We start from the raw sequence: 25,032 nt of genomic DNA on the forward strand, positions 1-25,032 counted from the left end.
TATTGGGCCACATAATTGTGCTGACCATGAGCTGACACTGAGGCATCGGCAGTTGATATCTACCCTCATTGCCAAGCGGTTGATGGAAATATTGCAGGGAGAACCCAACATGAAGGTGAGGACAATTATCAGGACTATTGAGGCGTTGTATGTATGTTATGTGATAACTTATGGTAAAGCTTGGAGGGCTAAGCAGCGAGCGTGGAAGATAATATATGAGGACTAGGAGGATGGGTACGAGCAGCTACTAGTACTTTTCAATGCAATCAAAGCGGTGAATTCAGGCATGCATTATGAGTATATCCCAAAACTAAATGCATGGAAGGATGGGAGGCAGATATTCTTTCGTGCTTTTCTGGTGCTTCCCTTAGTGTGTCGAGGCCATTAGGCACTATTGTCCCATCTTCTCCATTGATGGTACGTTCTTGATTGGCAAATATCAGGGCACACTTCTTATAGCCATATCGTATGACGCAAACAACAAGTTGGTTTCTTTGACATTTGCTTTGGTTGAGAAGGAGAACAATGATAGTTGGAGATAATTTTTGAGGCTAGTCCGGATACACATGGTTGGACCTGGTAGAGAGGTTGGCGTCATATCTGATAGGCACTAGAGCATACTTAATGCAATACGAGAGCAGATAGAGGGGTATGCACCTTTGCACCATCGTTGGTGTACTCGGCACCTTACCGAGAATCTACTCTGGAAGGATGGTGTGAAGGGTAACTTTAATCTATTCTAGGAGGCTGCTCAACAGGTTGAGGACAAGTACTTTTAGAAAAAGTTGGAGCAGGTCAGAACCGCATCAAATGTAGAAGGTAGACAATGGCTCACAGGTTTGATGAGGGATTTGGAGAAATGGATGAGAGCTCACGATGCCCGTGGATGGAGGTACGAGTTTCAGTGTAGCAACATGGCGGAGTCATTCAATAAGTTGCTATTAGGGATACATGGTATGCTCGTGAATGCAATCATTCAATTCACCTTCTATAAGCTTGTTGTCTGTTTCAATGATAGACACGCCCATGCATTGAGTTACGGAGCGATGGAGAGATATGGGCTCTGAAACCGAAGGCACACCTAGAGAAGGCAAATGAAAGGGCTGGCACACATGAGGTTACATGCTTTGATCATGCCATAGGGACTTATTAGGTCAAGCATTGGGGCAATACAACGTCCAACGTCGAGGTCCAAGAGTCGAGGATGCATGTGGTTGTCCTCTAAGATTTCAAATGCACTTGTGGTAAACCAAGGCAGTACCACTTTTTTTGTTCCCATTTGGTGGATGCAGCTAGGCATCGCAACTATAATATCAAGAGCGGGATACCTCATGAGTTTAGTGTTGACACGCTTGTGCACACATGGAGCCCCTGCTTCGTGCCTTTTCGGGACCCTAGAGAGTGGCCTCCATATGATGGGCCAAAGTACATTGCGGATCCAGCTTACTATTGGAACAAGCGTGGACCAAGGAAGAGGACGAGGCACAGGATGGTTATGGATCAGATACCCGAAAGAATGAGGCGTGGGAGAGGAACCCCATTTGTTACTGACCTCAAGCAGTATGAGTGCGGCAAGTGTGGTAGACTTGGCCACAATTCACGAAGTTGCCATTGGTAGATTAGTGAGGTGCGATTATTGGTTGATTATATTACTTAATATTTGTCGTATTCATTTAATTAATTATGCATGTAATTGTGTCAATTACTTGTACATTTCTAAGTTCATGTTTCATTGCATATTGAATTTCTAATTCATTGACTTTTTTTGTAGGATGGCGCAATTCCACCTGCTTGACCCGACGTATGAGGAGACCCACCGAGGACGTCTCATAGCACAGGGGCAGGTAATAATCTATAAGTTTTGTTCAAATTTTGGTGAGCGTACATGTGTTCGTGAAGTAACAGGAGACTATGTTTTATTCTATGTAGGACCTTTCGCTCCTTCGTCCTAGAACCCACAGTGGGTTCTTGGACATGAGGTACGATGACAGGTACACTCCTTTCCTGCAAAGAGCTGGCCTGGATGTCATCTCTTTTTAGGTTCATCGTGGGTTGCCCAAGTTCAACTCAGCGGCCATAACTGTGTTGGTTGACAGGTATTATATTCAATTATTGCCTCCATTCATGGCCATTTGTTCATGCGCTTGCCTTTTTGACATGTAATCTTGATTTGTCTAAAATATAGGTGGTGGCCGAAGACTCACAACTTCCACCTACCTTTCGGGGAGATGACAGTCACGCTCCAAGACTGTCAGAAGATGCTAGGCCTGAGGATTCACAGCAACCCAGTCACCGAATAGTGTAGGTTAGAAGGTTGGAGAGCATGATTGGAGTACTTCCTTGGGCGTGAGCTTGGCGAGCAAGGGGCTCGCACTTCTAGAGTTCTCATCTCCTAGCTTCGACAAGAGTTCGCATAGTGCCTCGAGGAGGCAGATGAGGAGACAATTGGGTACTACAGCAGGGCATGGATCCTACACCTATTTGCCTACGTTCTCTTCCCCAATGCCATGGGTGACACTATGTCCTAGATGTGGGTCCACTGCCTTAGTGACTGGGACCAGGCGGGTCACTACAGTTGGAGCTCTGTAGTCTTGGGTTTTCTATACCGACAACTGTGCAAGAGGTGTCATCGGACTTCGTCCAACGCATCACTTGGTGGATGTGTGTACCTGTTATAGCTATGGATGTGGGCTCATCTTCCAGTTGGCCGTCCAGAGGTTATGGCTCGTCGTGCGTGGTTCTAAGGTTAGCCTCCAAGTCAGCAGCCAACGTGGGCGTACCTTTGGGACCAGGTCAGGGTTCCGTATGTGAGGTTAGAGCGGGTGTACATTGAGTTCACGAATGAGCTAGACACGCTAATGTCGTCTAGTGTAAGTAAATTTTATTTCCCATGCTGGTTTGAAATGGATTAGTATACCATCTAACATCTTGTTTGGAAATGTTGCAGGTGGAGTGGGAGCCGTACGATGGAGAGGGGGCACTTCCTTTTCAGTTGAGCAACGTTTGTGGGTTCAACGACGACTTCTATAGGATGAGGTGCCCTCTAATTTGCTTCTATGCTATCGAGTTTCACCTGCCAAATAGAGTTGCACGCCAATTTGGAGTGAGACAGCTTTGGCCTACGGCTCCGTTCTCGACTGGCGTTGACTTACACAAGTAAGCGTTTTGCTATTTCAAATGTCTCGTGATGGTCCATTTAAATTAATATGGTGAGATGTACATGGATTCAAGTAACGATGACATACATGCAGGTTAGATCATCAGAAGAACAAAAAGATTTTTGACTGGGAGAAGCACCACCAGTCCTTCATTGAGCAATGGGAGGAGATGCATGACAACGTGAACGAGAACAACGAGCCACACACAAACCGTGAGTTCAGGCGGTACCAAGCTTGGTACCAGCGTGTGATACGTTGTAGGCTAAGGGTACAGTGGATAGAAGATGACTATGCCGACATCAAGTCCTCCAACAATGAAGACACGGCGTACGACCAATCTACTCATGTAGGAAGGCAGGACCGATCATTGATAGAGTGGTAAGTTAATTGCCTTATTTTTCTATGTTAAGTTGCATACCAATACATTAAGTGTTCTTGGACCGACATTAGGAGTTATCTATTTTAGTTAGTGCCACCTTCGAGCCGTATCACCCTTATAATATGTTAGATTCTTGTACAAAAGAAAACAAAACCTATTGCTATCTGTTCAAAAGTATTATTACTGAGAACTTTGTTGCAAGGCAATACACTCAAATGCTCCGTTGAAGAGATTGAGCGCATTCGGCCGAGAGTCAGGGACGACTACATGCTTAGCTTCCTAGATGTAAGATTCAAAATATTCTTTCAAACATATTATTAATATGTTAGATTCTTTCAGTTAACATATTTTTGTACAACAGAGGCTGTCACGTCGGCTACGCCGTGCGGCTGCTCGTTGTGGTTGCAGGACAGACACGACGCAAGACGTGTACGTTCTTTCCGTAGGCAGAGGAGGCTTGGGTTCCTCTAGCCAAGCAGCTACAGGGGACGGGGACGAGGACAATGATGATGATGATGTGGACCAGAGGCACGAGGAGCTTGGCCCCTCTCAGCTCTATGACGCTCCCTCGACTTAGCCTACACCGCCTTCAGGCACTGGGCGACGCCATTTGCGTGACCCTTACACTCCAGGTACAAGCGCTCTTGGTCACAAGGGTATACACTATTATGGATTTTGTATTTACTTTCCTATAACTATTTGGGACTGTATGGACATTGTGGACTATTTAGACTGTGCAGGACATGTTATGTTGGTTGTGATATTCGTTGTGGTTGTATTTTGCTCCTTGGATAATTAAATGTTTGGAAAATATAATGATGTCTCTGTTTGTAACTGTGGATGCTCCTAATATAAGGGAAACTCTTGTGAATTTTTTTTGTGAATCATTAATCATACTACACTGCTAAAAAGGCATAAATATAGTACACAGATTAAACATAAATTTATTAGAATGTGTATAGTCCAATCATATCATACAGACGCTTTGCAGATGAATCTAGGGTTATCAAGCAACAGTGAACGAACCTAGGCTTTTCAGACAATAAAAATAGACTTTTCAGATACAAGGACAACATCGATTTATCACTTCACTGATATAGTACTGGCATGCAAGGAAGCATAACTCCACTCCATCTCCACCATCCATCTTATGACTGTTTGATCCAAGAGCTGAGGTGAAGAGGCACACGGATCACTGACATGGCACATTGAGAGGCCTCCATTCCTCCTCTCAACCTATAAATAACCCCTCACTCCCTCTCATTCACACACAAAACAAGGAAGAAGAGCACTCCTTAGCATTTTCTTTTTATGCTTGAGCACTATCGTACAGACTTGGGTTGGGAGTCCCGACTTAGGTCGGGACTTCCGACTATCAGAAGTTCTGACTCACGTCGGGACTTCCGACGGCCACAATCACTACGCAGGCTAAGTGACTAGGCGTCAGGACTTCCGGCATGAGTCGTGACTTCCAACTGTCAGAATTTTCGGCTTACGTCGGGACTTCCGACACCAACAGTCACTGAAAAATATTCTACGTGCTTGTGGAGTGTTAGAGTGTCTCTCTTTTGATTTTATTTTTATGCTTGAGCATTATATCTTCCTCAGACCAACTAAGTTTGCATCCCTCTTTATAGTGCGGTGGATCCTAAACTCAAAAACAAAAATAAAACCATTGGAGGGCGCATAATGAGTAATAACTGCGACATATCTCATTAAGATCATATTAGTCCCTAATTTGGATGTCATCAATACACCAAAACCAACATAGGGGGCAAATGCACTTTTAAATCCTCAGTCTGAAACATATTGAGTAAGCAACTCATTATCCGAGTATCAGTCCTCTACCACAACCCTATTGCTGTGGCTAGGCTCACCTGCGTTGCTTTGACCTGCCTGTCGCCTGTAGTAAGCAGCCTCCGCTTTATCTACGGCCGCTGCAGCCTGAGTGAAGAACGCGTCGTCATCCTCCTCCGTCTGCAAGCCCGCCTCTTCTAGAGCGATGAGCTCACTTAGTCTGCCAGTGTCGTCCTCAGCCTCCTCTGCCTATAAGCCCACCTCTGCTAGAGCGATGAGCTTGCTCAGTCTCCCAGTATCATCCTCAGCCGCTTGTGCCTGCAAGCCCGCCTCTGCTAGAGCAATGAGCTCACTCAGTCTGCTAGTGTCATCCTCATCCTCATCTCCCTCATCAGACAACACAATCGGTGATTGAACGGTGCGACCAGCTCGTGATCTATGCTCATCTAACTTCTTCTCCTCATACCTTGCACGAGCCACCTCTACGGCATGTTCCTCGCTGCAACCAATCCCTTCATGTATAAAATGCAATCAGTTAGCAACGCAATTATATTACATTTAAAATTAGGCAACGAAAAAAAGGCTTTCAAGCACTCACTAGCACATAATGCAAAAACATGCTCGTTCAAGACTTGTATCTGTACTCTTGTCTCCTCCCTTGCCTCCTTCCTTACCCTCTCCTCATCTAACTTCATTCGCCTCTCCAATCCCCATTTGTTAAGCCCAACATCAATCGGGTTACAAACACCGTGCTCTCTAGCAAACTCACGCATCTTTTTTTTTATGTTTAACGAATAGGTTGACGTAGTCAGATCCATATCCTCTCTTCCATGCAATTACTTGCCTCCCCTTCAGTTCATCCAAGAACTTAGCTTGACCATCATAACATTCCCACCTGCATTTCCTAGTGCTCTGTTTAAAAGAAATATTATATCATATATGTCTTAGCAAAAGAAACAAAATATGATTTCATGTTTACCACAAAAATAACCAACCTCATCATACTCAACCATATGTCCTCAATAATGGCCTATTCCAAGCTCCGAAGGGACTAGGTCATAGTTAGATTTAACACTACATTCGCACATGACAGGAGGTGCTTTGTAAATTACCCTTTCTTTCTTCTTTTCCTTAACCTTTCGCGGTTCTTCTAGCCATTGGTTCTTAGGACCACACTACCACTCCTTGAAATGACACTTCACCATTGAAAACACCTAAATAAGGTGACATTACATGAACACATATAGCTCAACATTTCAACACATACACTTTGCACTTACTTCATGCTTGTTTGGACACACAAACTCCAATGTATTCTTAGGGTTTATCACAGCTCGATCTCCGCAATCGCACAGAGGAGGTTCCTCGAGTCATCTAACTGCAGCTAGGTGCTTCTCCTTAGCCATCATTGGCGGAGGGTTAGGCGGGGTGGAACCCACCGCTTGAAGTGCTCACGTGGATGTCTTCCTCTAAACCAATCGTCGAAAAGGAGGTACCTAGGATGAAACTTGTCTGCACCGTCGATCCACTGAAAGAAAAAGCACCTCTCATGGTCCTAAACACCGAGATTCTAACAAAATATTAGTAGCATACTTACACAAATAAAGAAAAAAGATACTGGAAATAATTTCTTACATTAAAACGGCTGCATGTGTAGAAGCACCGCGCCGCTGTGTCCGGATGTTTCGATTGAAAAACATGGGCCGGGAAACCACAGTCATAGTTAGGGACAGGGAGGTCAGGAGGGACGGGGGCATCTTTGCTAGACGCGTCGGGGTATAATTCTCGAGGACGACCCTGTTTTCACCAAAACTCCTCCCGAAACATTTCTTGCATCTAAAAAAACGGATGTAATTTAACAAACATAAATCAAAACATCACAAACAAATGTTAATGAGAACCATAACTACAATACAACTAATTTCGTTCTAAGAACCGAAAGCAATTAACATTAAACCCTAAACCTAGGGTTTTCCATTTGATGCACAACAATGAACCCATAACATAACTACATGCACCTAGGTTTGCTAGCTTTTTCACGCCTTGGCATCATCCTACGGTTGTATAATACAAATATTGAGGGATAGAATGAAAACCTAAGTAATGACGATTCTTAGGTTGAAAAATCCAACTAATATATAGCGAATCGATGTGAAAAAAACTAGGAGGGGAACGAGGATACCTTGCTCTCGAAGATCTACGGATCAAATCATGGTTTCCAAGGTCCAATATGCTGATTAGTGAGGTAGGGCGAAGTGGGGAGAAAAAAACCCGAGAGGGAGGAGAAAGAAGAGGAAGAAGGCTCGGGCAGGAAGGTTGGGGTCGGGGTTATGGCAGGGAGCTCGACGCTAGTCACCCTGGCGCCGAGCTCTGCGCTAGGGTGACTGGCGCTGAGCTGCCTATCATGTCACCTCCATGTTGGTCTCGAGCCCAAGAGCTTAGCGCCAGGGACACTGGCGCCGAGACATGTTAGCTCGGCGTCAGCATCGATGGCGCCGAGCTAAGGGTCCAGATTCTGAAATCTTTCCTCCAGGGGTATATTTGTGAAAAACTTTCAAAAAAATAACTAAAAAGTAAAAAAATTGGGGATATGGGCCTAGGGTCACTAGACCCGTGGCCCTAGACATAGCCCATAATAAATCCCCTTACCCAGCCGAAAATTTATAATCCAAAGTCTAGGTACCGTTAGGTGTGGCTCAATATTTCTTCCACTCCCAAAGGGTCCAAGGCAACAGCGTCTCCCCCTAGCCAATGCAAGCAGTGTGTGTGACTGGGCTCTTCCCTTCTCTCACACCCATGTCTCTCTCATCTCATCTCTTGCCCTTCTGAATTGGGAGAACCCGGCCTAGGTGGCGCGTTGCGGTGCTTCATTATGTGTGGCAACTTTTCACACCACATATACATTTGTAGTATACAAGAAGTGATGATGATTGTCAATGAAATATACATGGTGACTTCGTCGGCTTGTATTATAGAGTACTATTTGCGTGCGTGCATTTACATGGATAAGTATGTACGTGTTTTGTACTGAAAAAATAATCCATACTGCAATTGTTTAAAACTAGTTCTACATGAATTTCGTTTTGTTAGAAAAAACCTTTGACCAACAAATTATATATTAATACATGATTTTTTAATTTAAAATTGGAGTCCACAACTACACATATTCATATTGAAAAAAATACTTACTTTTTGTTATGAATTTCTGTCACATAAATAACATATCAATAGATTAATAATTGCAAAGTGAGGGAGCATATCTATATCTATATCTAATATTAAAGAGCGAAGTGATTCTTTTTTTTCTTATCTTTTTTTACTTTCCAATATATGTGCCTCCGAGCTCTCCATATTCTATTTGTGATCGGGACTCATGACATGTGCTCATGTAAGTTAGAATTATTCGCGTCCAACAATGATACAAGTCCAACAATGAATGGGATAACATGGCTGTTGAATAAATTTTCGAGTTGCAAATCATACAGATAACCACGCAACAAGTGTATGTTCTGTTGCAATGCACGAACATACACTACTACAGAAATCATTTTTGCTGGCACGTTGTTTTTTTTTCACAGGCGGTTCACAATTTCATGACGCCAGTACAAAAAATAGGGTGGGTTCAGCAAGAGAACCGCCTGTGTAAAACAATTTACACAGGCGGCTCTCCTATCTCTACCGCCTGTGTAAATACGTGTATTTTTACAGGCGGTTTACAATGACAACCGCCTGTGTAAATACCATTTACACAGGCGGCTGACATTATAAACCGCCTGTGTAAATACACGTATTTACACAGGCGGTAGAGATAGGAGAGCCGTCTGTGTAAATTGTTTTACACAGGCGGTCCTCCTTACCAACCGCCTGTGTTAATGCTGCTATAAATTCCCTTCGTCCACCTCCAGACAAGAACAGTTACTCGTGTGCTGTGTGCACAGTGGCGGACAGAGAAGTGGCGATTCCAAGGGGGGAGGTTTTGAACTTCATTTCTTTGGTGAGAAACTTCCAAAAGGTTAGTTAGTGTCGTTGCCGCCATTTTTTTAGTGATTCTTTGGTTCAATTCTTGTATTGGAGGTGCTCTAAATCTAGGGTTAGGGTTAGGGTTCATAGCTAGGGCAAGGGAGAGAGTTTTAGCTTTTTTTTGTAAATTCATAGTAAATTGTATCTTGCTCGGATTATAGAAAATAAATACTTTTTAGAATTCTTGTGAGTAGATCTATGTAATAGAATAATGATTAACACTTTATAAAGTCTTGTCAATTGTTATACTTATTTCCTGTAATTATAAACTGTGAATTAATTTAGTTTTTTAATCTACGTACTTAGGGTTTATGAATTAATTTAGTAGTTAATGTTTTGTTAATTAGGGTTAGTTATTATTGTCTATACTTAGGGTTTGTTAAATAGGGTTAGTTATTATTTCATGTACCTTAGGTTTTTCAATAATTTTTGTTAGTAATTGATGGTTTATTATTTAGGGTTAGATATTTCATGTACTTAGGGTTAGTTAATTAATTTAGTTAGTAATTAATGGTTTATTAATTAGGGTTAGTTAGTATTTCATGTACTTAGGGTTTGTTAATTAGGGTTTGTTATTTTTGCTTATACTTAGGGTTTGTTAATCAAGATGCCATCTCTATTTAATTAATTCTTATAATTATAAAAATGAGTTTAAATAATTATTTAAATTTTTTATTTTGTAAATTCTGTAAGAGGTAGGTTTTCATATCTATTTAATTGATGGAGGATAGAATCTTAGTTATGAGGGGTTATTTTTGTTTTGTTTTTAGAGTGACATACAATATTTTCCTAACTAATTACAGATAAATATGGAGAGGTCATTATGGATGTACAACTTATCAAGATTAGACCCATCTTATGTAGTGGAGGTCCAAAAATTTATTGATGCCATGAAGATACATGCTCAGAGAACAAAGGCGAAGCACATATGTTGTCCATGCGCAGACTGTAAAAATATTGTGGTATTTGACAATGTGGAAGCAATCACTTCTCATCTGGTTTGCAGAGGATTTGTGGAGGACTACTTGATTTGGACAAAACATGGTGAGGGTAGTTCTACACCTTATATGCGGACAACTGACAACACTGCAAGTAACATCAATGTGGAGGGTCCAATGCCATATCTCAATGAATGTGATGCTATGCCAGATATCAATGAAACCCATCATGCTATGCCAGATGTCAATCAAACTCATAATTCTACGTCCGATGTTAATGAAACTCAGCATGTTAACACTGATGCCATTGAAGATGCAGATTTCTTAGAGGCAATAATGAACCGTTGTGCGGATCCATCAATATTCTTCATGAAGCGAATGGAAGCCTTGAAGAAGGCAGCAGAAGAGCCTTTGTACGACGAGTCGAAAGGTTGTACCAAAGAGTGGTCGACACTACGGGCTGTTCTTCAGTTTTTGACGATTAAGGCTAGATATGGTTGGTCCGATGCTAGTTTCAATGATTTATTGCGTGTACTTGGAGACCTTCTTCCTAAGGAGAACAAAGTGCCTGCTAACACATACTATGCAAAGAAGCTAGTCAGTCCACTTACGATGGGTGTTGAGAAGATCCACGCATGTAGAAATCATTGTATTCTATATCGGGGTGATCAGTATAAAGACTTAGACAGTTGTCCAAACTGTGGTGCTAGTAGGTACAAGACGAATAAAGATTATCGAGAGGAAGAGAATGCAGCCTCTGTTTCTTCAGGGAGGAAGCGAAAGAAGACGCAAACAAAGACTCAACAAGACAAACGTTCAAAGCCCACTAGCAATATCGAAGTGGACTATTATGTGTTGAGAAGAATTCCTGCATTGGTGATATGGTATCTCCCTGTGGTTGATCGTTTGAGGTGTTTGTTTGCAAACCCTGATGATGCGGAACTTATGACCTGGCATGCTTCTGATGAAAGGAAAGATGATAGAAAGTTATGACATCCAGCCGATGCAAAGCAATGGCAAGAATTCGATAAGAAATATCCAGACTTTGCCAAGGATCCACGAAATGTAAGGTTTGCTCTGAGTACTGATGGAATGAATCCATTTGCCGAGAGGAGCAGCACGCACAGCACATGGCCAGTGATCATGACAATATACAACCTTCCTTCATGGTTGTGTCAAAAAAGAAAATATCTTTTGCTAACCATTCTTATTTCTGGACCTACACAACCTGGAGTTGATATGGATGTATTTCTAGAGCCCTTAATGCAAGAGATGCAAATACTATGGGAAGTGGGTGTGAAAATGGTCGATGCATTCCGCAAAGAGACATTCACACTGAGAGCAATTATTATTGTCACAATTAATGATTATCCTGCTCTCTTCTCATTATCAGGCCAGTTCAAGGGAAAGGTTGGTTGTGTAGAGTGCATAGATGGAACATGGCACGTGTCTCTTCCTCCATCTAACAAGATAGTGTACATGAGGCATAGGAGGTGGCTACCGGCAGGCCATAAGTACCGCTTACAAAAGATGAATAAGTACTTTGACAATATGGATGAATCAAAATCTACTGCTCCATCAGGTTATAGTAAAGGGCACAGAGTGTATAAGATAGTTGAGAATGTCAAGTTTGTGTTTGGAAAAAAGACCAAAGATGGGAAACCAAGAAAGGTTGTGAAGGCAAATGAGGGGGACACATTCAAGAAGAAGTCTATTTTCTTTAAGTACTTATCGTACTGGAAAGACTTAGACGTACGACATGCGATCGATGGTATGCATGTTCAGAAGAATGTGTTTGACAGCGTAGTTGGAACTTTGCTAGACATAAAGAGCAAGACAAAGGAAGGTCTCAATTCACGTTTGGACATGCAACATTTAAAGATCAAAAAAGAACTTCACCCTATACTCCAAGAGAATGGGAAGTACCATCTACCGGCAGCAAGCTATAACCTGAACAGAGAGGAGAAACATGCAATGTGTGTGTGGTTGAAGAATTTAAAAGTTCCATCTGGTTTCTGCTCCAACATAAGGAGTCTTGTTTCGATGAAAGACCTTACACTCACCAACTACAACTCACATGATTGTCATGTAATGCTGACCACTTTTCTTCCTATTGCCATCAGGGCTATAAATCCAGTGTTCTTAAAGATGGCAATCACACGGTTGTGCTACTTCTTCAATAAGATATCTGAGAAGGTAATTATCGGTGATGAGTTAGAGTCCCTACAGAAATTTGCTGCAGAGACATTGAGCCAGTTGGAGATGTGCTTTCCCCCATCGTTCTTTGATATCATGGTACACCTTATTGTTCATTTGGTGCCTCAAATTGAGGCATTGGGCCCCATGTATTTCCATGAAATGTGGACGTATGAGCGTTTCATGTCAATATTGAATGGCTATATGTCAAATCGTGCTCATCCGGAGGGTTCCATGATAGAGGCATACACTACAGAAGAGGCCATTGAGTCTAGAGGACCATTATGTAATAATCTCCTAAAAGACCAGGTATCAATTGGTTTGCCTCCGTTGTGACATGAGGGAAGGCTTGGTGGACGAGGGAGGATGGGACGGAAATCATTCATCCCGCCAGATTACAACATAGTCCTAGAGGTACATTACAGCATACTACAACAACTCATAATAATGGACCCATTCACCAAGCAGCACATGAAAGAGCTTCATGAGGAGAATCCAGGATGCACAAATGATTGGGTACACAAGGAACACAAGCGTCGGTTCACCGCATGGCTAAAGAATTTGGACATGACAGATGAATCAGAAACCATCAAGATTTTAGCATCTGGACCATCAAGCCAGGTCATATCATGGCAGAGCTATGACATTAGTGGCTTCACATTTTCCACCAGTTTTAGGGACACCAAGCGCATGGCACAGAATAGTGGCGTTCGATGTGAGGCTATAGATGAAACAACTGGTGAAGAAACTACATACTTTGGATTCATTGATGACATATGGGAGGTTGAATATGGTCCACGCCTGTAGATTCCAGTGTTCCGATGTCGATGGGTTCAAGATAAGCATGTCACTGTGGATAACTATGGCCAAAGAGTTCTTGATCTAAGTAAAGTAGGTTACAAAGATGATCCGTGGATCCTTGCTAACCGTGCTGCACAGGTGTTCTATGTGGAACAAATTCTATCTACGAATGAAAAGAAAAGTACCCAAAAGCCAAAGCACGTAGCAATCCCTGGAAAGCAACAAATTGTAGGAGTTGATGGTGTAATGGATTTAGAGGATGTTAACCAGTTCAGCGAGATGTCTCTTTTTACAAAGTTTGAAGAAAAGATAAAAAATGTGGAGAAAAGTATCCCGCAAACCTCTTTGCCCTGGGTGCGCCATGATGGACAAGGAAGGACTGTAGCACGCTAGATTGTTTATCATGTAACTAATGTATCACTTATCATTTGTACCTAATGCTACTCTTTCTTATTAAGCAAGATGTTTACATTTCCCCTTGTTGTATACCTTTGGACTATGATATTATTTTCTAACTTAATTAAACAAATCTTAATTAAAACCTCTTTCCCCTTCTTGTATATCTTTGGATTCTATATTATTTACTAACCCTAGGTACATGAAATATTAACTAACCCTAATTAACAAACCTTTAATTAAAAATCTTTTCACAGGCGGACGTCATTGACCGCCTCAGTACAGGCGGCCCTCATCAACAGCCGCCTGTACTAATATATTAGTACAGGCGGCGGTCAATGACGTCCGCCTGTGAAAAGATTTTTACAGGCGGTGGTCAATATGGCCCGCCTGTACTAATGTGCTCCAATATAAGTTCCCGCACGTGGCCCGCGAAAATTTCTAAGTCCCGGAGGCGCGAGTTCAGAAATTGGACGCCGTCAGGCTGCCGAAATCCGCCGCCGCTCCTCCACCGCTCGCCGGACCGCCACCGTCGTGAGCTGCCGCCGCCACGCCGCCGAGGGACCTCCACTCCGCCGGCACACCTCCACGCCGCCGCCGAGGGAGCTCCGCTCCGCCGCAGCGAGCCGCCGCCGCCAGTAGCTGCCGCACCGTGCACGGCCTACGCGCCGCCGCCGCGACCTCGCCGGAACGCCGAGAGGTAGGCCGTGCACACCCGCCACCACCGAGCTCCGCTCCGAGGCGGCTCCGATCGGTGCGGCGGCGGCTACCATGTGCGCCGCTGCGCGCGCGCCCCTCTAGCGCCGGCGACGTTTCCTGCTAGGCCTGACAGGCCCTTGCTGGGCCTGGCAGGCCGCCTTGCCTTTTTTTTTAATTAATTAGTAATGTTTTATTAGTGTTTGTTAGGTAATTTTGTTAGTAATTAGCTAATTTTTTTGTTAGGGCTTACTATGTTTTTTGTTAGGGTTTTTTTCCATAATTTAGCTATGTTTTTTCCATGTTAATACTTATATTTCATGCATAATTAGGGTTTGTGAAATTATAATTAGTTTGTTAAATAGGGTTTCCTATTTAATATTCATTATTTAGGGTTTGCAAATTAGTGTTAGTTAATTAGGTTTGTTAATAATAGGTTCGCTAATTGATTAGGCTATGTAATTCATGTTAATACTTGTATTCCATGTTAATACTTGTATTCCATGTTTATACTTATATTCCGTGGTTATACTTATATTTCATGCGGATGAGTACTCCATCAAATGCTGAGCAGGCCGATGCCCAGATAGGTACACGGGGATCTGACTCCTCTGGATCCGAACCTTATAGGAGCCCGAGCGTATCACCACATAAATCTCCTAGAGCTAAGAAGGCCCGTCTTGAGTTGGAACGTGACCCTAATTACAAGCCTGAAGATGAGCCAAATGATGATGAGGTATATATGCTCGTAGATTGTCTATACGAGAGAATAATGCATGTGTATGTATGTACCTAACAATTGAATTGACAGGAGGTGTTCTCTCAAGTTGTTGCCGAAATGGAGGTAGAGTCACAAGATGTTCATAAGGACACGGCGCCTCAAACGACCGGGACATCCTCCGAGCAAAGAAGTACAAAGAAAAAGAGTGATCGGGCACGAGGAGATAGAGGAAGGAATAGATTTCCAGAAGAAGTTTATAGGATTACAGAGATTAGCCCGAGCGGAGAGCCCTTAGCACCTCTAGAGGCGCTACCCAAATTTAGGGCCGCCATTGGATGGTTAGTAAAGGAAGAATTTGATATCACCTGGAGTGATTGGAGTATGGTGCCTGAAGAAAAGAGGAAGAATTGTTGGACTCGATTGTGCACTAAGTTTATTTTCCCGGAGGGAACAGAAGGTTTGGTCAAGGGTCATGTCATGAAGCAGTTAGCAATATCATTCTGGGGCTATAGGCACGATATGAATAAAAAGTGGCTGCAGAAGGGGTGGGACCCAATGAAGCGGTACCCTATCACAGCAGAACAGTGGGCACATTTTAGTGTCATAAAAAACTCCGACGACTCTAAGGCTAAGAGCCAAGCCGCCTCAAGACTTGCGAAGAAGAACAAGTACCACCACCACCTCGGCACTGGCGGTTACAAGACCAAGATTCCTAAATGGAGGGCAGAAGATGAAGCAAAGAGGAGAGAGGGCAAGTTGGCATTGACAGATATAGTGCCAGAACAAAGTGCGAATTGGCTTCGCGCTCGGAAGGCAAACACTGAGAGCGATGAGATCTCCTGTCCCGATGAGATCAAGCCAGTTGCCGAGAAGGTTTTGGAAGCAACAAACCTGGAAAAGACAGGTGCCTTCAAGTCACAGAGGGAGAGGGACAACCTTTCCCATGCTCTAGGTAACAAAATTATATTTTCCATTTTGTTCGAGTAAAATAGAAATCGACACTGACATTAAATATCATGTTGTAGGTAACCCCGAGCATCTAGGTCATGTACGGGGCGTCTCATCTAGAACCACCTGGAAAGAAGGGTTTGGTGAAGAGTGGAAAGGCATGTATAAGAAAAGAGAACGACATAAGGAGCACATGAAGGATTTTTTTGAGCAGCAGGCTGCCAAAAAATTTAGGGATTTGATGGAAGACTTCGTTAAAAACCCTGATCCTGAAGTGATGAAGCGGTTGGCAGGAACAGTGTCTGCTCAACAGATGTCATCACAAGCTCCTTCATATATGCAGCATGTCCCAGCTCAACCCTTGGGTAGCCAGGAGATGGCCACACAATCTATGCCCTTTCCAAGCAGTATAGCGTCAACATCAAATCAGGACCATTATCCAGTTGACGATATTGATAAACCTTGGCCTTGCTCATTGTTAATTGGATATGGCCTTAGGAATCAGCATACAAAGCAAGTGGCCACAGGCAATGCCATCCCTGGACGTAGGTTCCATGGTGTCGAGATGCAAGATGCATACTGTAGGGTGGAAGTGTTGACGGTCGAGAGTGGATATGAAGACGACTTCATCAACATCCCGACCTCTGAGGGTATAGAGAAGCTTGGACAAGCAATCAAGAACTTCATACAATGGCCAAGACGGTATGTAAGGTTGATTGATCCACCAACGGCACCCTCTCCACTAGTGCATCAAGCATCCCAAGAGGCCGAAACAAGTCAACAGCCAGCATCGCCAATGCATGCCCCAGCATCCCCGTGTATTTATGAGCCACCGTCGTCATCCCCAATACATGATATGTCATTCTCGTTGGATGAGCTCGAGGGGCCAGCCAAGAACATGCCTGAGCAGCAGACTCCGCCAGCCAAGAAGGACACAACACCAGAGAAGAAGGTAGAGCAAACTCCCCCGCCACCACCAAAGCAGAATGAAGATGAGCAAACTCCCCCGCCACCACCAAAGCATAAGGAAGCAGAGCAAACTCCCCCACAAGCACCGGCCTCCAAGAAGGCAAAGAAATTTCCAATTCCAAAATTGGTTTCTCCCTATGAGCCAAAAAAGGGGAAAGCAGCAGGCACAGTTCTATTTCTGAAAGGGATTGGAAAGCAGCGGACGGCACGAGTCGTTGAGCTCGAACCGTCACAGAATAAGGAAGCCACCGACCAAGCAACTGAAGCCGTGCCACCAACAAAGGAAGCCCCAAGTGGCGATGTACATGTCGAACCGCCATCAAATACACCATTGACCCTTAAGGATATAAGAAAGCCAACAGTTGATGATTATGTCAATGTCCCCAGTAACTATGTGCCCGGAAGGCCTATGCTGCAATGGACGGTGCTTGAAAAGGGTCCATGGACGATAAAAAGGTTTCATGACTGGTACATGAGAGCAGTGAATGCTGGCCTGCATGCAGTTAGTGTTGACATACCAGCAGACGTGTTTGCTACTGGCAAGGATAAAAGCAGGGCATTTGTTACCTTCGAGGACATGCACCTGCTGTTGAACTATAGGAAACTTGACGTCCAACTCATTACAATCTGGTGCCTGTAAGTATCACTCATGCACACACATTGTTATTATTAAATTTGGAATGTGATAAACTCTAATATGTGGATGTTGTATGTAGTTTGCAAGACCACGAGCAAAGATCGTTAACTACAGGATCGATGGTCGGTTACCTGAGTCCAATCAGGTTACAAGAAAATATGCACAAATTTCTACTTACAAATGAAGATAGAGCAAAGATAGAGAAGGACAAAACACCAGAACAAGTTGCAGAAGTTGTAAAGGAATTGCAACGAAAATACGAGGACAAATATGCCCTCTATCTCGGTAGAGCAATGCTGAGATATAAGTACAGGGATTTTATATTGGCACCCTACAACTTTGGGTAAGCGTGACCTCGTTTACGTACTTCAAATTATCGTGTTAACCCTAAGTACATGTGTCGCTCACTCGTTTATTCATGCAGTGACCATTGGATTGTTTTTTATATTTATCCATTCGAAGGGAAGGTGCTTGTCCTAGACTCCTTACATTATCCTCCTCAGTCGTATCAAACATTCCTGATTCATTTAGAAAGGTGAGCCAACATGCAACCACATCCGTACTTATATGAATTAGAGTTTCTAAATAACTATAGTGTTTTATATTCGATATCTACAGGGCATGGCGGTTTTATAAGAAGCAAAAAGGACCGGTCGACGTCGCCCGCTCAGATCCTAGTGTGCCATTGACGATACAACACCATTATCCGGTAAGTTGTCCGAACACATATCATCATATAAATAATACACAAGGCATGACAATTTTAGTTTAATCTTTTGCTCATTAATTACATAGTGCCACAAGCAACCACCTGGATCGGTCTACTGTGGATACTATGTGTGTGAGTTCATAAGGCAGCGGGGACGATACGTCAGGGACAAAAATATGGTAAAAAATATCTATGTATGAAGTTTTCTCATTAAAGTTGGAAATATTAATATTGGACATGTGTCAATGATGCTTTTAAACTTTGTTTCCAGCCGAGAAGCAAAGGAAAGGACGTGCCATTCACTCCAAAAACTATGGAAGATATAGTAGCAGACTTGTGCGGTTTTATTATGAGAGAAATAATTCCAAGTATCGGATCATACTTTGATGAAGCCAGTGATTTAGCAAGTGAAAGATTTAGAGCGCTTACAGACCTAGCAGGTCTAAACTTGAAACGTAATGACATGTAAACACCAAATGGTTGAACTCATAACATGAAATGACGTGTATTATATGTAATTTTATGCTTGATGTTTGATTTCATGTGTACACATCTGTAATATTTATATGTGTTGTATGTATGATGCAATTTTATGGTTCATGTTTGCATATCTTATATATATATATATATATATATATATATATATATATATATATATATATATATATATATGTATGTATGTATGTGTGTGTGTGTGACAAATATAGTACAGTGTGGAGGCAAATATTAAAATTTGAAATAAAAAAAATAATTACACAGGCGGCACACAGAGTGAGCCGCCTGTGAAAAATGGGTTTTCACAGGCGGCTGACAAAGTGAGCCGCCTGTGTAAATAACTATTTACACAGGCGGTTGACAAAGTGAGCCGCCTGTGAAAACCCTTTTTTCACAGGCGGCTCACAGCCCGCCGCCTGTACTATGGGCCGATTAGTACTGACCCCTAGTACAGGCGGTGGACTTGGCCGCCTGTATAAATGCCTCTACCACCGCCTATGAAAACGTTTTCTGTACCAGCGATATTTACATATAAAAAGGTACCGTTTCTTCCTAATTGGTTCTCTCCCACACATATCAAGGTCGAACCCCCACATGCACATGCATGCGGTTCTCTTGGACACATGCTGCAACCGATGCACCTACTGTGTAGTGTGTAGTACTATGTGCCGTGTCTGAATGCACACCGCGTTGGCTTATTATATGCCCCGTGTGCATTTGAACGTGCATGTTGCGGGTAAAAGTAAAGCAGTTCTCGCAGATCGGGCTGCGTCCATGCCTTTCTTCAGTTCAATTCGTCACACAATTAAAGCAATATAATACAAGTTGGCAAATTCAATAACGAACCTCGCTCGTCCGGTCCGGACAGCCACATATGCATGAACATAACTGTATTAAGGTTAATTATACTACGATGCAAGTGTGCAACGACTACAAATTAAAGTGGCAAGTGGATCGACCAACGCCATCTCGATCGATCCGGCCACATGGACGAGGAGGACGAATTCCTGGCTCTCCCTCACTTTTTTCTTGCTGACTACAAATTCCGTGCTGAAAATAAGAGTGATGTGCCGTGGTTTTCTAAGTTTTTCTTGTAATTTCAATATATCAAAAGTCCCGATGAAGTAGACGTGTGGACACCGGCCATGGATTTACAGTATCCAAGGCATAGAAAAACTACCGCGTTGGACTTGGACGCATGCGTGTGAACACTTGTCCTACAACAGATGCCCAAGGCCACTTCAAAAAAAAAGTCCTCACTGAATTTTTTCCCGAAATAAAAGTGAAATGCACCATATATAGGTCCAAAAATGTTCCATATATATTTTTATCTGAGTTCATAATAAATTCTTCAAATGATTATTTGGGGCCTTTATTTTTTTTTCAAGTAGTTCATTTGAAGTGCGAATTCAAGTTGAATGAACTATTTGAAAAGTTAAAGGGTTCAAATGATCATCACCTTGAGAGTTCATAGACCCTGATGAGAGTTTGGAAAAAGCCTAAGGAGTATAAGGACCCGTTTCACTCTGGAAATATCATGCGATCCATCGCCACGTACGGATGGGTCCAAGAGAGGCTCGTTGTAAAGAAGAGTAAAGCTTAGTTAGGTAAGATATACACGGTGTCTTTTAGCTAGGTAAGCCCATTCTCTGTCCCTCTCTTTTCCACCTGTTGGCCATTTTCTTTCTCGCTGCGCAGCCAAACCAAATTGACCGTAGACTCATCCGGGTCGCTCCCCGGCCGTGACTCGAAACCAGCACGTGCGTTCTCTCCCCATCGATCCATCCATCTCCTTCAATTCCTTCTTCATGGCCCGAACGCACCCAACAAAGAGATACAGCTTTTGGGCCAGTTCGGCTGGTATTAAAGCCAGCTGATAAGTCGGCTAAAGCTATTTTATTGTGAGAGAAAAATACTATAGATTCTAGCTAATAAATCGGCTGATAAGTTCAAGCGAACATGCCCTTTGGCCTTTTAGCATCTTCGTCCATTCCTAGCTAAGCTAAGCTAGCAAGCTATCTCCATCTATATATACGCATCCAGACTCCATCATCTCTCACTATACAGCTTTGGTATAGCTGCTAGTACTACTACTACTATAGGAGTCGACTAGATCGTCTCGTATGAACTTAATCGGCTTCTTCATTCGTAGAACAAGCAAGTAACTAATAACAGCTGGCCGGCTTGTTAAAGAAGCAGCGACGCCCAGCTAGCTGAGACAGGTAGCATGGACATGGATAGCGGCAGCTGGCTCCATGGCTACGCCACCACCAACGCCAGCGACAACAACGGCTTCATGTGCGTCTACGCTGCCAGCAGGTATGGTTTTCTTGGCTCAAGGTAGTTGAGTGCTCTTGCTCTTAGCTTGTTTCTGGTAATTTGCTGATCTGACTGATCATTCTGCACGCACGCATGCACACAGCTGCAGCCCTGCAGACCTGCAGTTCATGGAGGGCGAGCAGCAGCAGTTTCTCATCAGCTCGCAGATTCAGCAGCACCTCAACCAGGCAAGCTAGCGACAAATTTAATCATGAAATCACACTGCAAACTTCATACAGAGATTCAGGCAGACACATAAATGAAGGTTCTTAACTGCTTATCGATCAACATGCAGATCAGCATGCGCATGAACATGGACGACGAAGCAGCAGTCTACATGTCTTCCAACGACGGTGCCACCACCATCGGCATGCACGAGCCTATCGTGGAACGCCTCCTCGACGACCCGCACCACCACGCCGGCACCTACAGCTTTCCTTCGTCGTCCTCCTCGTCGCTCTCGCTGCCTGCCTCTACCTCCCTCTCCTGCAGCCCCGAGAGCTCCTCGGCGCACATCCTCGCCGCGCCGGCAGCGGCCGGCGGCTGCAACCAGCAGTACCCGGAGGTCTCGTCGCACGTGCCACTACTACCACCACCACCACCCGTGGTGTCATCTTACGACCACCAGTACACCAACCTTCACGCGCCGGAGTCGCCGGCCAAAACCACTGGTGCGTTCAAGCACTACGCGCGCCACCTTGGGCCGAAGAGGCCGCCGAAGCCCGGCGCGTGTGGGCAGAGGATGTTCAAGACGGCCATGTCGGTGCTGTCCAAGATGCACGTGGCGGAGAGGTACAGCCAGCAGCAGTACTACTACCAGGCGGCAGCGGCGGCTGCCGAGGCGGTGCAGCCGCCGTCGGTGAACCAGCTGCAGCACATGTTCTCGGAGCGCAAGCGGCGAGAGAAGCTCAACGATAGCTTCCACGCCCTCAAGGCCGTCCTTCCGCCTGGTTCCAAAGTACGTATACGATCGTGTGTGTATATGTCATGTCTGTGTGTCTGATCATACATGCATGCATGAGCTGCTTCTGACGAACGAGTTTCATTTGCTCCGTCGATCTTCTCTGTACGACATGCAGAAGGACAAGACGTCGATACTGATCAGGGCAAGGGAGTACGTGAGGTTGCTGGAGGCCAAGGTGGCCGAGCTCGAGGAGAAGAACAAGTCGCTCGAGTCGCGGCTGACCCGCCGGGACGGCCGCCGCAAGGACGGCAGCAGTGGCGGCGACGACCACGACTCCGGCGAGACGACGAAGGTGCAGGTCGAGATAACCAGGGCGGTGAACGAAGAACTCTGCACGCTGAAGATAGCGGTGAGGTCGCCGCGGCTGCCGTCGTCCCCAAACATGACGGACGTGGTGGTCCGGACACTGCAGTGCCTGAAAGAGCAGATCGGGGATGGCGTCAGCCTGGTGGCAATGAGCACCAGCGGCGGCGGCGCTGGGCTTGCTACCGGAGTGAAGAACGCCTCTCCACGAGCTGTTGTCCTGACGATGCAAATCAAGGTATACTCCACTATCCAATATCTGTCTCACATGACATGATGATCGATCGTCTTAAGTCATGCATGCATCATTAATTGACGATGGATGATTAAGTCTGACATACATGCTAGTACTAGGTTAGTTATTACAGTTGTTAACAGTGGATGAATTATAACATTTTCATTTGGTGTGATAGATGAAGAACGAACTACAAGCTAGCAATGCATGCGAAAGTCGACTTATATATATATATTACACTACTATATTTATCAGGAAGATTATTTAGTATCTGCTATGTACCAAAGTAAACCATGCATGCATGCAAGGCAACGTGTGAAAATGAAGAAGGCTTAAGATAGAAAACTATGGCTATCTAGGCACGCAGTAGTAGTACAAGAAGGTAGGAGTTGTCGTGCACCAGGTTGATAAGAAATTACTGACTGACTAACTGCATGGCGCCGGCGGCGTATCTGAATTCTGACAGCGACACTACCTGTGATCGTGAAAAGCTATTAATTTCTTTCTCCTGTGTGACACTACTGTGTACTTGGTGAAAAGACTAACGGTGTCTCTCTCTTGTCGCTGTCGCTGGTGTCGCAGTCGCCGGTAACCGACTGGGAGGAGCAGCCGGTCAAGGACGCCGTGGCGAAGGTCGTCGCCGACGCGCTGACGACGACGAAGCCACTGCCACCCGCGACGGCCACCACCGCCAGCTGCGGCTTCGGCGAGGCTTCTCAACTCATCATCAGCCAATAATTAACAATCCGGCCGGTAGCACACGCCGTTCGTGCGTGCAGGTGCAGTGCAGGGAGACACGCACGCCGCCGCTAACCGAGAAGGAACCAAGACTGGACCAACAACCCACCATTGTTAGCAGGTCGCAGGTCAAAGCCGCGCGCGCGCGAATGGATCAGACACGGACACCTTTGGCAGCAGATGCAGAGACAGCGTCATCATGCAGGACTACTTGGCAGCAGGAGAAAGAAGAAGTGTCAACCGAGGACCATATTCTTCTTCCATGACGAATGGCAGATGTGGACGGCCGGGACAATGATGATGCAGACGACGACGAATGATTATTAGTTACTTGATCCTTATGTATGTTTCTGTTTCAAATTATAAGACATTTTGAATTTTCTAGTATTTAGATGTATATTATGTCTGGATAATAGTAAAACCAATGTATATGTAAATGTCAAAACATCTTATAATTTGGAACGGAGATATTACTGATGATCCATGGAAAAGTACACAAGACCCTGCACAGTAATACGTACTAGCAGTAAGCAGCTGTAGCTAGGAGTAACTATATAATAACTTGTGTGAATAATGGGCTTGTGTCAACTGTCAACCTTAAAGCTTTCAGTCGTTTCTTTAGCTGTTTATTAATCTGGACTTCTCTGATTGTATATTAGAGCCAGGGAGTACTTTGAGTGTGACTGTATGTCTAATCTATTAGTCTCGCCATACGTGCATGTATAGCTTAATCAATGAGTAGTCTCTCCCTCCCTGTCCTAGTCCAAGCTAGCTAGCTAGAGATGTCCATACAAGTCTTGTTAGTATTGCAAACACGAATCGAGAACATACATGTTTTTTTTCTCGATCACATAAATATATGGTTTGTGTGTCTTTGTATTAAGATAGAGAAAAAGTTCAATACAACAAGCCCTAATAACGCCCTAGGGATTCAGAAGAGATTACATGGACGCTTGGACCCTCCGCAGTGTACACGAATCAAGAAAATGCATGTTGATATTAAGAATTACCCATTAAAGGGCTCACATGGATGTGCATCTTGTTATATGACTGTTGTCCATTCAGAACGTAATATATTTTTACAAAATTTTACTAGCTCAGCATATTACACTTAAGAACCACCATTGATAATCCATACTCCCTCCGTCCCATAATAGAAGTCGTTATGGGATGAGTGTAGGTCAAACTTTCTCAGTCTTGACTAGGTTTATAGAAAATACGTGCTACATTTATATCTCCAAATAAATTTATTATGAAAATATATTCAATGATCTATCTAATGATACTAATTATGTATTATAAATATTAATATTCTTTTATATATAATTGGTCAAAGTTAAAAAAAAAGTTGACTTCTCGAGAAGCTGGGACAGAGCGAGTACACGATTCAACGGAACGCACTGATTGTTGCTCGTTCAGCTGGACGATTTGCAATTTAAAATTTATTCAACGATCGTCATCATCATCTGTTCTAATTCATTTTAGAACAAACCATGTCCGTCGCTTGACGGGCTTATAGAATCACAAGCCATGAGCCCACATCACATACGTGACATGAAAGCATGAGGGCATTATGGGAAGTAAAAAAAGATAGGAGGAAGAATATTTGATCC

The 25,032-nt window shown here is 43.9% G+C and overlaps 2 protein-coding genes and 1 long non-coding RNA gene across 3 annotated transcripts; all 3 read left to right on the forward strand.

The window, feature by feature from the left end:
- Positions 1 to 9,276: 9,276 nt before the first annotated feature.
- Positions 9,277 to 11,285, forward strand: LOC136454202 (uncharacterized). The gene is made up of 2 exons (XM_066454713.1): positions 9,277 to 9,346; positions 10,158 to 11,285. Exon 2 carries the CDS (start codon positions 10,164 to 10,166, stop codon positions 11,283 to 11,285), a length of 1,122 nt encoding a protein of 373 aa, XP_066310810.1. The 5' UTR covers positions 9,277 to 9,346; positions 10,158 to 10,163.
- Positions 11,286 to 18,318: 7,033 nt separating this feature from the next.
- On the forward strand, positions 18,319 to 18,685 carry LOC136453572 (uncharacterized). Its single transcript, XR_010759047.1, has 3 exons — positions 18,319 to 18,365; positions 18,452 to 18,544; positions 18,637 to 18,685. It is a non-coding gene; the product is annotated as an uncharacterized lncRNA (long non-coding RNA).
- A 2,258-nt stretch (positions 18,686 to 20,943) lies between these two features.
- Positions 20,944 to 23,937, forward strand: LOC136451438 (putative transcription factor bHLH041). Its single transcript, XM_066452142.1, has 5 exons — positions 20,944 to 21,179; positions 21,283 to 21,367; positions 21,475 to 22,137; positions 22,259 to 22,684; positions 23,264 to 23,937. The coding sequence occupies exons 1-5, from the start codon at positions 21,088 to 21,090 to the stop codon at positions 23,417 to 23,419; spliced, it is 1,422 nt and encodes a 473-aa protein (XP_066308239.1). The 5' UTR covers positions 20,944 to 21,087; the 3' UTR covers positions 23,420 to 23,937.
- The last annotated feature ends 1,095 nt before the right edge of the window (positions 23,938 to 25,032 follow it).

Source organism: Miscanthus floridulus, chromosome 5 (assembly GCF_019320115.1).
Source record: "Miscanthus floridulus cultivar M001 chromosome 5, ASM1932011v1, whole genome shotgun sequence".
Lineage (NCBI taxonomy): Eukaryota > Viridiplantae > Streptophyta > Magnoliopsida > Poales > Poaceae > Miscanthus > Miscanthus floridulus.

Excerpts from the sequence above, each read along its gene's own strand:
- LOC136454202 (XM_066454713.1), top strand. The coding sequence starts at position 10,164 with ATGGAGAGGTCATTATGGATGTACAACTTATCAAGATTAGACCCATCT.
- LOC136451438 (XM_066452142.1), top strand. The coding sequence starts at position 21,088 with ATGGACATGGATAGCGGCAGCTGGCTCCATGGCTACGCCACCACCAAC. Across the intron at positions 21,180-21,282 it reads TGCGTCTACGCTGCCAGCAG|CTGCAGCCCTGCAGACCTGC; the intron begins GTATGGTTTTCT and ends GCATGCACACAG. Across the intron at positions 21,368-21,474 it reads TTCAGCAGCACCTCAACCAG|ATCAGCATGCGCATGAACAT; the intron begins GCAAGCTAGCGA and ends ATCAACATGCAG.